The 18,191-nt window shown below is 38.6% G+C and overlaps 1 protein-coding gene across 28 annotated transcripts in view; it reads left to right on the top strand.

Moving 5' to 3' along the window:
* The window catches only part of Slc8a1 (solute carrier family 8 member A1), a 286,639-nt gene that overhangs the window by 212,741 nt on the left and 55,707 nt on the right, over positions 1-18,191 (top strand). For 3 of the 28 annotated variants that reach the window (XM_076942358.1, XM_076942355.1, XM_076942373.1), the window contains exons 3-7: positions 9,079-9,185; positions 12,502-12,522; positions 12,910-12,927; positions 13,027-13,041; positions 16,864-16,932. In XM_076942358.1, the coding sequence (XP_076798473.1) occupies positions 9,079-9,185; positions 12,502-12,522; positions 12,910-12,927; positions 13,027-13,041; positions 16,864-16,932 (230 nt within the window). Of the gene's footprint in view, positions 1-9,078; positions 9,186-9,727; positions 9,832-12,501; positions 12,523-12,909; positions 12,928-13,026; positions 13,042-16,863; positions 16,933-18,191 lie in introns of all 28 variants that reach the window. The other 25 variants (XM_076942356.1, XM_076942361.1, XM_076942374.1 and 22 more) reach the window with 10 other exon arrangements.

The raw sequence follows: 18,191 nt of genomic DNA, 5'->3' as shown, positions 1-18,191 counted from the left end.
AAGTCAGGAGATCAGGGTGCAGAGGACAGTCTCTCTGGAGAATCACTTAGATTTAGCTACTTGAGGATAAACTCTTGTCCTCTGAGTCGATTTGAATGACAGACCTTCACTATGTGTCAGACTCCTGTTTATCACAGGAGCTCCAGGGAGACCTCAGACCCTCTGACTTGCAGCTGGTGGTGACTGGGTGGGTACCAGGCAGAGTTGGAGCTGTGAGGCTAAGCATAGTGGCCTCATCCTCCTTCTTTGAGCTCAGGGTCCTGCACTTGGCTACATCAATATAGGATGAAGCCCAGAGCTGTAGCTGAGAATGGATTTGCAGGGACTCCAATCTACTCCATTGAATATTCCCTGACTTCAATGCCCTCCATTTTCCACATACCACCTTCGGTGACTGTGCAAACAAGCAAAGAAGAGCTGTAAACACTGCCAGTACTTTACAGCTATCAACTCCTCTACCACTGAGTTTCAGCCCCAGCCATAATTTTCAGCTAATAAGAAGAACCTAATGTTCATTATTCTTTACAGAATACTTTTGCATCTTCTATACTATTTGATCTTGTGACAGCCTGTGAAGTACCATCAGCCACACGTTGTGAGCAGTGACACTCATTGATCATTGCAGCACTGCAAACGTGCATAATAGTTGTGATGTGATGCATGTTTATCTCATTTAATAAATTACGGCTTTGATATTTAGAAAGAGGCCAGGTAGAGCCTGCCCAATTAGCTGAACCAGAAAGTGTTAGAGCCTAGTGAGGAACGCAGTCACGAGAGCTTCTTTTCCATACTCTTGCCATTTCAAACAACTAGATGAGATCATGGTTGCGTTTTCTATCAAGGTGTTAGCATGGAGTATGAAGCAAATTCTCTGGTGAATATATCCCTAAAGTTTCTTCCCAGCCTACTACTAATAATGTAAAAGTATTATAGAAGGAATAAGAATAGAAACCTGTTTATTTCTGGGATGTTTATAAGGGAGAAACAATTTTAGATCTCTTAACAAAAAAAAAAAAATGACAAAAACCTAGTCAAGACTCTCTGAGTTTCATCTTCTTTCTCTAAGCCCAAATCAACGAGCGACTCACCAACCATTTCTGAAAGGTGAGGGGAAAGGTTTAAAGTTTTACAGGAATTGAAGCTATGCGGGGCAAGCATATGGCTCCTCCTGAGAAGGAAATGGATGCCAACAAAGGAGCTGGAGAGCGCCCTGGTGAGGGAGAGCATCACACGGGCACCTCTAGAAGTGGGCAGACATATCTTATGATTAGAGCTATTTCTTTCCCTTCTAAATACATGCTGTGAAGGAAGTGCTGCTTCTGGTGCTTTCATAATTCTTCAAACTTCTGGGTAAAGAAATGAGCTCAGGAAGCCAGGCTCAAGGCAACAGCCACCAGAAAACGCTTAGTATGTCAAAGAAAGCAGGCAGCCCTTGATGCTGGAGGAAGCAGGCAGGTCTCTGTGAAGATGCTGAGAGGCCTGGGTTGAGAAATGGAGCTGACAAACATAGCACAAGTACTTGGCCTTGATGTAAATGGCTTGCTCTGTCTCCTGGCATGCAGCACCCCAGCGTCTTCTTGGCAATGCTCACAGAATTTGAGTCTTCACCAAAAAACGCTAAACAGTCTTACAGGTTCTCACCCAAGGAAACAGCCTTTTGTGAAGACTGATATATTGTAAAATTAAAAGGTTTTATTTTTCCCAGCACTGGCTCTTTGAGGTAAACCTCAGAGACCTCAGAGACCTCTGAAGCAAATCAATGTAAAATAAGCAATTCAGTGGATTTAGTATGTCCTCGAAATTTGCAAGCATCACTGATATAAAATCATGAAACTATCCATAATGTAACCCCCCATATTTACCCCCTATTCTAGACAACCACTGATAGAGTCTCTGCCTTTTCTCATTCTGGAGAGAAAGAAAGAGAAAGAGAAGAGGGGAGAGGGAAAGAGAGAGGGAGGGAGAGAGGAAAAGAGAGAGGGAGGCAGGGAGGGGAAGGAAGGGAGGGAGGAAGGGAGGGAAGGAGGGAGAGGGAGAGGAAGAGGAAGAGGAGAGAGAGAAGAGAGAGAATTATATAGTCTGCCATCTTTTGTGCTTTGGTGCCTGGGTTCTTCCACTGAATATATTCTTCTCAAATTTTTCTATGCTGTAGTATATATCAATACTCCCTTTACATTGCCAAGTAATATTCTGTTGTGTAAGTAGATCCTGGTGTTTTGTTTTGCTTTGTTTTGTTTCCAACCCATCCCTCCACCATCCTGATAAGTACTTGGTTGTTCCCAGTTTTTATTTTCTTTGCCTAGAAGAAATCTAGAAGTAGATTATTGGTCCTATGGTGACTCTTTTTAAACTCCCAAAGACTTTTCCAAACAGCTCACTGAACTATTTTGCATTTCCACTGGTTGTTTATAAAGGTCCTAACTTTTGCATGTTCCCACATAACACATTATCAGTTGTGGCTCTCATTACAGCCATCCCAATGAGACTTGGTATCTCAATACAAGTTGTACTTGTACTTCCCTGGTGGCTAACCTTGTATTTATTGGACATTTGTTTATCTTCTTCTATGGAATACCTATTCAGATTCTTCTCCCGTTTTTGCTTAATCTCCTTATCTTTTTGAGTTGTGGGACTCTCCTGAAGACTCAATTCAGATATACTTCAGATCAATTTTCAAACTCACCTAAGAAAATGGACATGGCTTTGTCATTTGAGAAGCTGCAGAGATCTTTGTGGTCAGTCCAAGGACAGGACTATGTCTGTATACAGAATCCTCATGTGTGTAAAGTCCCAGTCCCAGCCATAGGTTTCTTGCTAACAAGAGTTATAGGCTTTCTGGGGATTCAGGAAGAGAGAGGAAACCGTAATATCTCCAGTGCAATTGACACCTTAGTTTATACTTTGTGGCAACCACTGTTGCATGAAGCACAGCACAGAGTTGTAATCTATTGTTGAGAGGGAAATGAGTCTGCATGAGTGTAAGCACCCACCACTGCCTGGATGCTACCAGGATTTTCTCACCTGTGTTACTGAGGTTTCCTGGTGATATTAGCATTTCCTGAGAGGAAATTCTCAAGAACACCACATAATTCAGTGAAAGACAGAACCCACAATTCTTCTGTGTTGTGTTTCAGCCCAGACTGCTCATTAGATCAGTCTGAGACTTTCTCATAGTTCCATATATCCCATACGTACCAAATTTTAATGCACCTAATTTTATTAAAAGGGTGTACTCCTGAAATTAAAGACACAGTTAATACCAGACGAATAATGGGTGATTTCAATGACCACTTTTCATTGTAGCCTTTTAGACACCAGGACACACATTCTAGCTGGCCATTAGATAGTTTCAGCCCTGGTCAAGTATTAGAATCATCTGGAACATCTTTTAAAACTAAGTTTGTAGTGGGTGTTCACACATGAAGAGTTTGTTTAGCTAATCGTAAAGGAAAACGGAGGTTGACAGTTCATCATGCTCCTTGATGGTTCCAACATCCTGGGAGATCTGAACACGCCAATCCAATTTAAGAGTCCACTTATCTTTTTTTTTTTTTTTATCAAGTCTTCTTGGACTTCACCATGCATAGGAATCATCTGGAAATGTGAAAGCGTAGAGCTAATTTTGGTGGTTTGGAATGAGGCTGAGCCTACTCTTTGGGTACTTAGTCCACAGTTTTGGTGAAGCCCCATGTGTTTATATGATATTTTCCAATTAAAACTTTATCTCCCAGAAGATAATAACTTTGCAAGGCAACCATCAGAGACTAGACCATTTCCTGTATTCCTTTTATAAAATAGAAATAAAATTCTATCCTTGTTCATGTAAGATATCTTTATGAATAAAAAGATGAAATAATAAGTCTGCATATTAATCTAAAGTAATGATCTTAATCACATAATATGGTTATAAATATTTGAATAGTTGAATGTGGGACCTGGTGGTTGGCAGTAGGTGAAATAATTTAAAGGTGTGGTCATTGAAGCCAGTTCAGGAAAATACACAGGTAAAGATTGGACGCCACTAACTTCTCTGAGTCTCATTTTCTGTGAAAACTATAGGTAGTAAGAATTATTTCTGGGGATATCAGGAAGATCTTTGGATTAAAAAATAAGCTATACCTCAGCCTACTGGCCTCTGTATATACCTAAAATGAGGGCAACTCTTAAAGAAAAAGCTACAGAAGCAACTAAATCTGTGAAAGGAGTACTGCCCCCTCTCCAGTTTGTTCTTGTCATCTCATACCAAGTACAGATCAAGGAACGAAAAACCACACAAAGACAAGGTAGATTTAAATATTTTTTTAAAGAAGAGGCGGAGGAAGAGGAGGAGGAGGAAGAGGAGGAAGAGGAAGAGGAAGGTAGGGATAACACTCTGGCTTAACAAAGACTGAAGTATACTTTGAAGAGATTTTCTGTCTCAGCCACCACTAACAAAGCCATGACTTTCTTTCCTTCATCAATGACTTGCCACCAGACTCCTTGGCAGTCTGTTTGAAGGCATTGGGTCCTTTGAGCCCCTCAGAGGAGAGAGACTGAGAAGGGGAACATGGGTATTGGCTCACTGTGAACACATGAAGGTCACCTCCTAGATCAGAAGGAATGATCTGCATTTTCTATTAAATAACTTCTTTCTTAACTTTTTCTTTAGAAGAAAAATAAAAATACTGTCTATAAACATTTTGGCCCTGTTGAGAAATATTTTATTGCTATCATAAGATTTTTAACTGTTTTATTAATTTCTAGAAAATGAAATTTTTGTAGTTCACAATGGAAAAGATCAAGTGAGTCCTTTTCTCTGTATTTATAATAATCATGGTTGTTGAAAATAGCAAAGTATTTATTTGTTTTTCTATTAGTCCCCCATCAGTGAAATAATGTGCGAGTTATGCTTGATAAAAGGACTATGTTTATCTAATTCTTTCAAGCTTGATTTTTGTCAAGCTGTCAATTTAAAAAAAAAAAAGATAAACACACCTGACAGCCTCCTATCAGTAAACAAAGCAGAAAGGCCAGGATGCATCTGTGATCTCAGTGAGGTACAGTGCCTAGGATAAAGTTTTGATGACTTCACAACTTTGCCATCCTTGAGACTCCATTTCTACTGGTAAACCCTGGGAAGCAAAAGCATGCTTCCAGTGATTATCCAGGAAGTCTAGGTTCAGTTGTCACCAGACCATGCCCAGCTTGGGCAGCATGCTCCATGGTGGATAAAATGACAGCTTGATCTTCAAGGCTTGGGCTCTGTAAGTGAGAAAAGACAGTTGAGTTGCATGTTTGTCATGGTGTATCCCGTTGACTTTGGATAATTTCACCACCACCATCTTTCTGTTCTGAAGTAAAAGGCAAATAGGGCAAACAATGGCTCCTGACTTTGTCTGTCTTGATTTAGAGAATTAACTCAGGGCTGACTTCATCCTGCTACTTTAGATGGACTGAAATGGCCTTTATGAACCACATCTCCTATTAATAGTTTTACTGTACTAGAGAAGGTAAATCAATATACAATTTAATGGCTTCTCATGCCAAGGGCATTATTGATTCTGTTTCTAGTGATTTTGAAATGATATGCTGTTATGCAAATCTATTATAGGTGTGTCTTTATAAAGTCATTTATGGATATTTTTCTTCTTTGTCATGTTTCTTTTTTTCATATCACAATTACCAAATGGTGAAATATTTTCAAAAGAACCACATCTGATCATGGTAAATATTGATGCTCCAATGATATGTTGCAAGTGCTTGTTTCAACTATAAACAAGCTTTATGGGCTACTATAACTATTTTCTTGGGGTCTAGAAAGTAAACCTATTACAATGGGTTCTAGATTCATTCCTGTTGCTGTGATAACGTATACTGACTAAAAGTAGCATAAGGAAGGAAGGGTTTGTTTTGCCTTAAAATTCCAAGCTACACCCCACTGTTGCAGGAAAGTTGAGGTAGGAAGCTAAGCAGCTAATCCGATCACACCTACAATCCAGAACAGAGGAAGAAATGTACCCACACTACCTGCTTCCCAGCTTGCAGCTAGCTTTCACTTCTTTTGAATAATTCAGTACCCAGCCCATGGCACGGTACCATCCAAGTTGAAGATGGATTTTTCCATCTTAGTTATCAATTAAGACTATTTGCCACAGATATGCACACAGTCCAACCTGCTGTGGGTGATTCTGCAATTGACACTGTCTTCCCATGTGGTTTGAGACTGCATCAAGTTGACAATTAAGGCTAACTAGCACACAGTAAGAAAGAGAAAACATTGTCATTGTGCAGTGAAAAGTGAGAATGTGTCAGCAGGTGATTTTTTTTTTTTTTTTTGGTTACTGAATAAAAAAATCAGTAATTTTCCTATACACCAACTCACTCAAAAGGCTACCCCAACCGTATGAACAAGGCTTTCTTTACTTCTTTAGTCCAACAGTATCTGTGAGGAACTGTGGTCTGGGAATATTGTGTATGTTATATAATAAAAAGGAAGACCATTGCAACCTGACTTGTCATCGCTTGTTTTCTGGCACAGCTATGCAATGACAGTTTAAGAGCACAAGAATATAAAATAAAAATTAATACCTAAGGAGCATAAGTTTTTTTTAAGTCAAAAAAAAAAAAAAAAGGAGACTTTTGGTGAAGTTTGAATGGTAAATTTGATCTAATGTAAAGTAGCAGCTACTTTCTATTTTTCAAATAGAACATACATTTCCAAAACATTGGATCACAGCTGTGTCCCTCCATTTCTGGTTTGTAGTTTATTCCAGATGTAGTCAAGTTGACAACCAGGAATAGCCATCACAGGGCCTCTTGGGTTTCTTATAGTATTTTGGATTTTTTTTCAGATGAAAATTAACAACTAAATATCTCAGGTTAGTCAAGTCATCTTTTTTTTAACACACAACACACACACAGAGAGAGAGAGAGAGAGAGAGGGAGGGGAGAGAGAGAGAAAGAAAGAAAGAGAGAGAGAGAGTAAATTGATAAAATCTAGAAATGTATCCTAACAATTAGGCAGCAGCTGTTTGTACATGTACTTGGGCTTGTCATACTCTTAATACTTTTAGAAATTTCTGCACTGGAGGAAATGATTGTTATATTAGCCATGTCTAATTATTCACCTGTGTACTAGTAGTCTTTGAGACACAAAGAAAATGCACTCTTTTGAGCCCTAGCTTCTCGCGAGGGAGACGCTGGGATGCCATGCATGTTCTTTAGCTGAGGAAATTAAGGGCAATGTGGGGCTCTAAAGCCAATCGTTTTATCTCACTTTTAGATAGGAAGAGGTAAGCATTTGGATGTAGGGCCTGGGAAATTTTCAAAATTTCTTCAAACTTCCTTCCTGCTACGATAAAATGACAACTAGTCATTATAAAACCACTGTCTAGGTGAAACTTGGGAGATTTGATCAATGAACTAAAAGCAAGATTATAGACCAGTCTATGATGTTCTAAAAGACCCAGAAAATAAAATTAATTTTTAATTAAATTAAAGAATTAATTTAATTAAAATTTTCCATGTCATGAATAAAACTTTCTATCTATGCAAACCTACGTTTCAAAAATTTTAGTCAGATATTCTCTTGGTTGATGTTATTTTTAAAAGTCTCGTTAAATCAGTATTTAGGGAGCTCTAAATAGGTTGTAATATACAACACACTAAAGCTTTATTAGTTATGAGGTAATATTAGAAGGATCTATTTTCAGATCCATCACGAGTTATGTCTGGTATCATTACTGGAGTTTGAATTTGCATAATATTTGCATTTGTCTTGTCTGCCCATCAATCATTCACAGCCACAGGACCATAGTGCAAACACTACTGAGGGCTGGATGGCAGAAAGAATTCTCGGTGAACCTCCTTGATGTATTTATGAAGTTGGAAAGTAGTATAAATGCTGTGGCTAATGAGAGTTAGCTTGGCAAAGGATGAAAAATCATGGCTGCAGCAGTCGTCTCCTCCTCTGAAACAACCATTCTAAGGACACAGTATCCATCTTTAGGAATGAAAAAAAAAGAAAACCCTCCTGCTATGGTACAGATGAAAATCCATGGAACTTAAATAAATTAGATTCTGAAACACTGAAGAGAGAAAGGGAAGAGACTTTAGGTTCTCTTCTGAAATGCTTTTACATACACATTGTTTTAATAAAACAATAAAAATGTTATGCTTGGGGACATACCAATACTCAATTAGTTACCCAATACCACATGCTCAGTCCTGAAAATTCTATATGAAAATAACATTATACAAACTGATCAGGTTCTCTTTCTATATTTAGGAATATATAATATATGTAAATATATTTTATATACATGTGTTATATATAGTAGCAATTAATAAAAAAAGAGGCTATAAATTTGAAAATAAAGCAATAAGAGATATATAGGAGAGTTTGGAGAAAGAAAAGGGAAGAGGGTAATGAGTTAATAATATTATAAACTCAACAAAAAAAATTAGATATTATTCTTGGAAATAAAGTAAAACACAGAGAAGGGGAAATTACCCCTCACTTAGGATAACATCTCTCAATATTTTATTATGTTTTATTCCTTATATTTGAGTGTGTGTGTGTGTGTGTGTGTGTGTGTGTGTGTGTGTGTGCATGCACGTGCGCGCACATGTATGGAAGCACACTGTCGTAAAGGTCACCTCTGAGTAAAGGTCAGAGGACAGTTCACTGAAATCAGTTCTATCATTCTACCAGCTGTCTCCATGGATGGAACTCAGGTCATCGGGCGGGTGTCCAGTGCCTTTACCCACTGTCACGTCTCACTGGTCCTATTGTATTTTTTTATTATTATTATTATTCATTTGTTCTAAAGCAATGACTTCCAGGACTCAGCTAAGACAAGAGTTAAATACTTTAATATACATTTTTTCTTTTTCCATTATAATCTGTTTTTCTGCTTTTCTTTCTCGTGATGATGACAAGTTTATTAACGCTGAGAACTGTACTTTGTCCAGGTAAATTCTGTGACCCTGGGCAAGGAACTGTGTTTTCAGTGACCTCTCTGACCTTGCTTCTTCTTGCCTATGTTCTTTTGCTTGCCTCTTCCCCTGTTCGTCAATTTCTATTCTTCTCTGTTTCAGCAAAACAATATCAGTCAAGGTAATCGATGATGAGGAGTATGAGAAAAACAAGACCTTCTTCATTGAGATTGGAGAACCCCGTCTGGTGGAGATGAGTGAGAAGAAAGGTGGGGGAGCTGCTCCAGGGCTGAGCCCGACAGCTTCCGCTCCAGGGCTGAGCCCGACAGCTTCGGCTGGCCTGTGCCTCCCTGGATGCCCACATCTTCAGAACATGACTTACAATGCACACATGCTTCCACTATGTAACAGGGCATAGCTCTCACCATGGCAGCAGTGGACCAGAACTGCAGCCCCATTAGCCAGTTATGGCCACCGCATTCCATGCAGGTCTGAAGGTTCGTTTAGGACACAATCATTCAAGCGTCCATAGCTGGGGAAATGGGCAGAAGTATTATGCAATGTCCAAATTCTAGACCGGCTTTTGTACTTGCGGGAGAAGCAGAAGGATTTATGTAAGGATCCACGGACACAGAAACCTCAATAGGGACCAGTGGAGAGCACCCAAGATGCCCTTTTACATATGCCTGGAAGGTCATGTGCTGCCAGTTTTCCCTCTGTAACATCACAATAACATCCAGCTTGGTGGACATCTAGAGCATGAGCGTGTGACTCCAACCATTTGTTTTGCCTTTGTCTTGTGTCCCCACAGGAAGATCATTACCATTAGAATATTTGACCGTGAGGAATATGAGAAAGAGTGCAGTTTCTCCCTGGTGCTTGAGGAACCAAAATGGATAAGAAGAGGAATGAAAGGTGTGAGAGTATACAAAGACAAGTCAGCGAGAAATTGTACTCTTCTCCCTCTCCGTGTCTCCCTACTCTCACACTTAACTCTCTCCTCTTCCCTGGCCTCTGAGTACTAAACTCCATTGCCTTTGAAGCTTAGCGGGGTCATCTCCCTTCCCTCATGAGTGCACCAAGCAATGCCCATTTTCCTTAGGAAGGGCTGACTAACCTTGTTTGCAACCAGATGTACTAAATATTAACAAATACCAGAAGAGTTTCTGTGATTGAGAAGGGACTGGCTAGAAAGACGAGCTCTGTTTTTCACTACTTCAGACTTATTTACAGATGTGGCTGTGAAGGTTTACTTACCCTTAAAATGCTAGTGGTAAAAACTATTGCACCTTGTCAATGGAAGTAGAAAGAAAAGAAAAATGACCTGTAAGTTCATGGTAGACCATGAGTCCATGGATCTAATGGCAATATATAAAAAGTTACAGAGAGCTCAGTAAGCAGGCTTCTGTGGAGAATCTGGTTTGAGAAGGGTTTTGTTTTGCTTTGCTTTGCTTTTGGTTTTTGAGACAGGGTCTCTTGTAGCTGAGCCTGGCTTCCAACTTACTATGTAGCTGAAGATGATCTAGAACTCCCAATCCTCCTGCCTCTACCTCCAAAGTTCTGAGAGGTGTGTGCCAATCTGTCCAGCCACCGCGTTTTAAAAAGCAAGTAATAAGAGCAAGGAGCCTTAAGAGTCACATCGTCAATAAGCTAATGTACTCAGTTTGATAATGTTTTCCATATATTCAATTATGTCATTTAGAAGAAGACATAAAGCTAGACATGGCCATCCCCCTGTGATTTGAGCATCTGGGAGGTCAAAGCAGAAAGACTGAAAGTTCAAGGGTAGCCTGAGCGTACACGACCCTATCTCATTAAAAAATAAAAAATTAAAGAGCCTCTAACATATAAGGTACCATACATATGAAACCACAGTCATATGTATGGGCTCAGTTTTACATAGCTCTAGGATGTGGCCCTTGGAAATATTTAACCCTGACTTATACTAATCTTACCCATGCACCAAAATCTTATAATACTTATAGAATTAATACAATTTTAGTATAAATAGTAACAAGAGGACTTGAATAGTAACATCCTTATAACTAAATTACTTTAAACACTTGTGTTAATTCTTTGAGAATTTCATAATTACATTTGGTTGGTTCTCATAATTTTAGAAAATATTTGCAAAGAGAAGCCAATTACCTTCTCTACTCTTCCCTAGTTTAAAATACGTTCTATTTAATAAGGAAGAAGGAGAATTATATTTAAATTTTACGTGTGGAAGAAAAAAAATGCAATACATATGACCAATTCCTATGTAAACTCAGCATTTGAGGAAATGATCACATGACCTCACATTCTGAAAACTCACTGACCTCTGGGGGGAAAAAATTGTCTTTTCTAATGTCTCTAACTTAAGTACAAACTGGCATCTAGAGTGATGGAGAAAGGGACACGTGGAACTCATTTTGATTCAGCTCATTCAGTAAGTCCCATCATCAGTAAACAGAAAGAAAAGAGACATCAGAAAATATGTCTTACAAAGATGGGATCAAAGATGCCTCATTAGAATCCAGGAGAAGCACTTGGATCTGAATGTGTTTCTCCAAAGAGCTGTCTTCTTATCTCAAGGACTATCTTGGATTCAGCTCTTTCGAGTGTCATTTTAGTGAACTATGCCCTCATGTTCAAGCATATTAAAGTGCCTTGGCAGCATTATCCTGGTTTTTGTACCAGCCAAGTGAATTCTTCTCACCATAAATGAAATACTGACTTGTTTTCCTAGGTTCCCTCTGAGGACACTACCACTCCAGGGAATACTGGGCTGAAAACAAGTAATTGGAATATTCCTGCAGACAACCCAAGAGGACTTTAACTTGACCAGCTTAGCCAGGTTCACTTTTATTAAAAATAAAGTGCTATGGTCCCAATTGGATTGAAAGAATATAATCTAAAAAGGTACATTATAGATTGGCCCATATTCCAAACCTGTCCATTTCTATGGAGCTGCATATCCACTAGAAGCTTCCAGTTAGCTTAGTTATGCATAGAAGTTACTGACTGATAAAAGCATACAAATAAATGTCAAGTTAAGGGCTCTTAGCTTTAGAGAATTTAAAACACATAAGCAATTTTGGAGGAGTCAAAATATTTTCCAATGCAAAAATGTCCTTCTAGGAGAGCAAATTAAGGCATTTTCCCAGGGACTTTTACCTGTTTTCATGGAAGGTAGCTGAGGTCTTTAGTCATTAAACACCTCCAAACATTTGATTCATTAGCTCCCAGGCAATGTTAACTGAAGAAGCCCATCCCCAAACTGAGTCAAAGATTAGCATCTCCAACACTCTCAGTATATTTTGTCTGAATTATATGTCAACAACTGTGGGAGAAATACCTTATGAGATACATAGAGAGAACATCCAAGGTGGTTTGTTTTTCAATCAGACACAACTATTCCTGTTGAGGTCATTTATTTGGAAATGTTCCCAACAATGCCTTCCTTGAGATGCACCACTTTTTATGAGCAATGGTTTTCCCCACTCTAGTCAGAACTGCCTGGATTTCTCTCTGCTGATATTCCTCTCTCATTATTCATCTGGTTTCTTATTCTGTGTTTGTCTCTGTCTGTTTCCTTCACAGCCCTGTTGTTGAGTGAGCTTGGTAAGCATCCCATCCCCCTGCATCTCCTTTCCACTTTCTTCTAGGCTATGTCCCATTTCTATCAGATGATACTGTAACTTGGATTTATATCTCTATCTATGGATTGGCCAGATTTTCATTTAAGGCCATCGCCCTCGTTTTAGTTGAGGCCAGATCATTGATATCCCATTGGGCCAGTGATTCCTTGGGTATCTACAAGAACTGATTATGCATTAAACTGCATAGTCTTAAAAGAATGTATTCTGTTATAACTGGCCCTTTTCATAATCGTCTTCATTATAAATTTGGCAAGTTTTCAGTTGGGTTGTCAAGTGTCTTGTGTCACTAATACTTGTTACCTGTAATGTAAATTAAATTATGACATTTCTCCCCTTTTTCTTTTTTTAGGTGGCTTCACATTAACAGGTATGATTTTTTTCAATTATATAATTATACTGTTACTGTCACCATCAATATATTATATGTTTTTAAAATCTCTTCTTGCTTTATTTGTTTTAAATTAAGGAAAAGAGATGTATGGTAAGATAACTTCCTTTTAAAAAAATAGTCCTGTTTTGGCACAAATAATCCAAGTCTAAAACCAGATGTAACATAAATTCATATTTAACTGTGTCCCATTAACCTTTTTTACAAATTAACGATAGCCTGTGTGTGTTGTATCTATCTATAAGAAAACTCACAGGGAGAACCGCTAACCGTTTGTATTTTAACACTAGTTAATCTTCAGGTGACCGTATAGCACTAAGACTATGCATGTACTCTGGAAGATGCTGTGCAGTGCTCCAGAGTAAGAAAGACAAGATTGCTGGCCTAAGACAGTGGCTTTAACAACCACACAAACTCCATAGCCTAGGATCACTGAGACCCTAAAAGTACATAATGCCACATTTGAAGAGGACAGAACAGCCATTCCCCTTCATCTCATATGAACAATTCTAGCCCCTCTTGGAACACTTTATTTTAGTACTAATAACATGGACTCAAGATCTATTTCTGCTACTTGGAGTGCAGTGCAATGCCCTGCAAAACATTCAAGATCCCGGTGAGAAAGCTTGAAACCTTTAAGTCATTCCTAAATGCACCATCTTCTGACCCTGCATTTCTTCTCAACTTTCCAGAACCATTTCTGCTGCTTTAGAGAGGACAACAGAGTAACTAGCAATGGTTCTAACTTTCTGCAGCTACAGGTTGAAAGTGCATCTAGTGAACCACTTCCTAGATGCCCTTTTTCAATATGGTAGGCAAATAAAAAGAATTCCAATGCATCATGCGAATATAAAAAAATCTTAAAGCAGAGAGCTGGAAAAAATATTTAGAAGGAAATATTACCAAAGTTTCTAGTAATGAAAACTGCAGTGAGCATTGAGGTAGATATCAACCACTGTAGTAACTCACGTGCAATGAATGCTAAAGTGATTCTTCCCAGTATGGAACTTTGTAATGGCAGTTCTGTGTGGATGGCTACTCCCAACCCATTTCTAGTCACAGCAGTGAATGACCGCATAACTTGTAGATTCTCAAAGACACAGAAATTATAATTAATTAATTAATTAATTAAATGTTAAACACGGTAGACTTCTTACAAGGATCCCCTGATTCTGAATCATCTGAGCCTCTCCCAAATCAGAAAAACCTGCCCTTGAAGCATGTACATGCATCTAAGTACAGGTGTATATATATATATATATACATATATATACATATATATGTATATGTATATGTGTGTATATATACATATATATATACATATATATGTATATGTATATGTATATGTATATATATGTGTATATATATATATATATATATATATATATATATTGCCTTCTCTTTCTCATTGAAACATGTGAAATCACTGATGTTATCTTGGAAATGCTCTGAATGTGTCAGGATGATCATTGGCTCCCCTTGAAAGAGTTGAAGATGGTGGAAACTTGGCATTCTGACCCTCATGATTTTGTGGATTATCTTTCTAAAGTCAACAATAGTCTCTAAAAAGAGCATGCTGTATAGCCATCCCTTATATCCAATGCAGCCGAATGAGACTTTAACTACATACTTCCAGTCTAGAGTACCTTATTTAGAGTGCATATATGTCTTTGGCTATCTTGCATGGAGGATTCCATTTCTAGGACTTTCTTTCTCTGTCATTTGACCCATCTTCCCAGTTAATAGGATGCTCATTTTTCTTTACTTACAACTTCCTTTTATAAAGCTTCCCATATACCTCATATCAGCATTTCCTGCCTTGGCCATATCCTACATCCAATGTAATACAATCACGTTTTCAACAAGCTTCTACCATATGAGTAGTTCTCTGGTTCCTCCCTATGGCTGCAACTTTAACCAAAATTGAAGTCCCTCTATTGTTGCCATTTTCCAATATAGAAGTCAATGAAGTTAGAATGAGAGACAATTCCAGAACTTACTAGAAATTTCTATATGGGCCTAATCATTACTTATCTGGATACTAACTTCAAATCCTCCTCCCTAATCAAACCAGAAATCCCAAGGTCCAGTTGCTATGATGCCTCTAAGAAACTTCTAACACTTAGGTCTGCACAGTGAAGAGGAGCAATAAAGCCTAAAGATTTTTCTTTGAAGTCACACTGAGGCTTTGAAGTCAGGGCTTTGAGGTTCAGTGAAGAAGAGGAGAATCAATGTAGCCTTCTGGGCTTGGCCTGCAGCTTTTACATGGACTTGCACAGAGGAGTATGTGTGCTGAATTTGGAATCAGCCTATATGGAAACTAAAAAGTCCATTTGGTCTGTTGCCTCACACCAATATTTTAGAGATCTCATTAGCAGTAGACATTAAGTCCTGGAAGGGCTTTTGAAGTTTGCAAGTCTTCAGTGTTGCCCTAGCCCTGTCTCACACTGAAAGGCCTGTGTTTAAATCTATGCTCCCATTCCCCTTTGACCTTCTGGTTTCATGATTTCATTATAACTCATTAGCATGTATAATGAACATTATTTTATTGCCATGCTAATGGATTTTATTGTTCACACTTACAGGGAGGGAAAAATGGTGCGAAAAGATTAATCTACCCAAACAAAGTCTAAGACTTCGGCAGCCACCTTTCTGACTCTGAGTAAAAGGCCCTTTGCTGGTTACCCTAACACTAGCCTTGTCATTTGGCTGGTACAAGCCATCTCCTCCCTTCATCTTTTCATTATACATCAGACCTTTTCCAATCTAAAGTACAACTATATCTTATAAAAAGTCAAAGAAAATATAAGGGAAAATTAGATTTCATAGAAAGAGACAGTGTTATATAAAATGCTGTATCCTGGCTAAATCTGGAGAGGTTTCTTTTATTCCCCTAAATGTTTGATTCCCCTGAAACTTCTAAGTCATGCAGCTGAAGTTTTTCCTTTAAATTATTAGCAGTCACATACTTCTTTAATGGAATGATATAATGATAATTCTTGTAATTATTTTTTGGTCCAGTAATAGACATGTGCATGTTTATTTAAAGGAGCCAACACCTGACAACCCTAACACTGGAAAGCACTTTCATTACTCCAATATATGGGTTAGAGGAACAGAGCCCCTCTGTTTGCCTTATTTTATAACCGAGAAAATTATATCTCCAAGAGGTGAAATTTCTTGCCTTCATTAAATGGAAAACAAATAGCAGAGCTGGCCCTAAGTCCCAAGTCTAATGATTTTCAGTTTAATTCTCAGTAGATATTTATAAAAAGAAAAAAAAAAAACAATCAAACAAACGAAGCAGCAGGTGAACCTGACAACCAATGGAATGAGGAGTTCAATGAAATTCATAGGCCATGGTTAATGGAAACAGTTGAGTGATGATGACATGTCCTTATGTTCCATGGAAGCAATATTCCTCGACCTTCAAAGAAACCTGCATTTTATATATATAGGGAAACAGAAAAGATAGACTACTCTGGGCTCTATAGATGCCACTGAAAGACTTCAAAAATTAGAACACATGTCATTACCCCAAGTGCTTCCTGTTGTTTTATGATGCCTCTGGAATCAGTAATTGAAGGGCCTTAGCTCATTCATGTCAATCATTTGCTGGACTGATTCTGCCTCTCACCACAAGGAAAGGGGATCATTTTCACGTCCATTACACTTAATCAAGCACTGTTTGGTTTGGCTTAAGGAACAGTTGCCCCTGTTTGTGGGCAGTAATCTCAACCCCGTTGTGGGTAGACCATCAGAACCCCTCCTTATGGCCTACAGAGGGTGACCTACAATCATCCACACTAACTTACATGGCTTGCAGTGTGTGCTTCTGAGTGTTGTTGTTACCTTACTAATTTCAAAGGGCACTGATAGTGAATCCTGCTGACTGTCTGCCTGTCCTTTTGCTAGGCCAGCCTATCTTCAGGAAGGTCCATGCTAGAGATCACCCGATTCCCTCTACCGTAATCACCATCTCAGGTACTCGTTTCTCTGCGGCCCTCGAAAACCAGAGTTTTTAGGTATACTTTGGGTCTTCAGAATGCCTGGGCATAACATATTTCTGATTAATGAGTGGCTTCTCTGACACATGGGGTGCCATAAATATTAAAAAATGGAAGGCCTTATAGAGGGACAGTGTGGATGTACAGAGAGGTTGACCCACTGCCTTCTCTCTCTCTCTCAGATTTTAATGTTACAGATTTCTCATAAACATCTTTTATATGTAAGTCTTTTATCTAAGTATAATGAATATTCTTAAAAACAAGAACAAAACCAAAGCAGGTTGTTATTTCCCACCAGAATGGCCTCTCCTGGTGTGCAAGGAAACAAAGGAATGTTGTCAGGGAAACCCAAGGGTCACACAACACTTCCAGTTCTACTGAGGGTTTACAGCTTCCAAGTCAGCCCCTAGTACTGAGTCTGTAGATGAACACAGGGGTACTACCTCCTTCAGTCACTGCTGCCCTAGCTGACCGTGGTGGTAGACAACATCTCCTGACCCTATGGGTCCTGTGCTAACCTCTAAACTGTAGGGTCTTGATCCAACTACAGATTTTTTTTCTCAGAATATTCAAGAGACTAAAACTATCAGTCTTCCTGGATTCTAATCAGAGAAGCCAGCTGGAATTGAACTACTGTCATATGACCTTTGTCTTCAGGCCTGTCTGTACAGTTCTGAACAAAGAGTCAAAATAAGCCTAAGATTTTCCCACCATTGCCCTTTCCCCCATATTGTAAGTCTTACATTGTTTATTGGGATTAAAAAACACTCATCCATGGCATTAGCTCCCTGAGTACATTTCCCAGTATTGAATTAGCCATGTGGGTGACACTGTCCTTTGAAAGGAATTTTCCACTCTCATCCTTCCTCACCCCAATGGTGCTTCAAGATCCAGCTTGAACTAGGAAGTATTTGAAGCAACTTTACATAATTCATCTTTCCAGAACTCAGATACCTAAAGCTAATTATTTCTCTGCTTTTTAATAAAAAAAAAAAAAAATCAATCACGGTAAAGCAGTGGTTCTCAAAATGTGATGCACAAGCCCTTTGTGGGAGTCACATATCAGATATTCATCATATAAGATATTTACATTAAGAGTTCAGAATGGCAGCAAAATTACAGTTATGAAGTATCAATGAAATAATTGTATGGTTGGGTTGTCACCACAACATGATGAACTGTATTAAAGGGTCACAGCATTAGAAAGGTTGAGAACCACTGCAAAGACACTACTCT

Source organism: Arvicanthis niloticus, chromosome 11 (assembly GCF_011762505.2).
Source record: "Arvicanthis niloticus isolate mArvNil1 chromosome 11, mArvNil1.pat.X, whole genome shotgun sequence".
In the NCBI taxonomy this organism is placed as follows: domain Eukaryota; kingdom Metazoa; phylum Chordata; class Mammalia; order Rodentia; family Muridae; genus Arvicanthis; species Arvicanthis niloticus.
The sequence above is the reverse complement of the archived record's forward strand: the minus strand, read 5'-3'. Positions and strand labels throughout refer to the sequence as shown.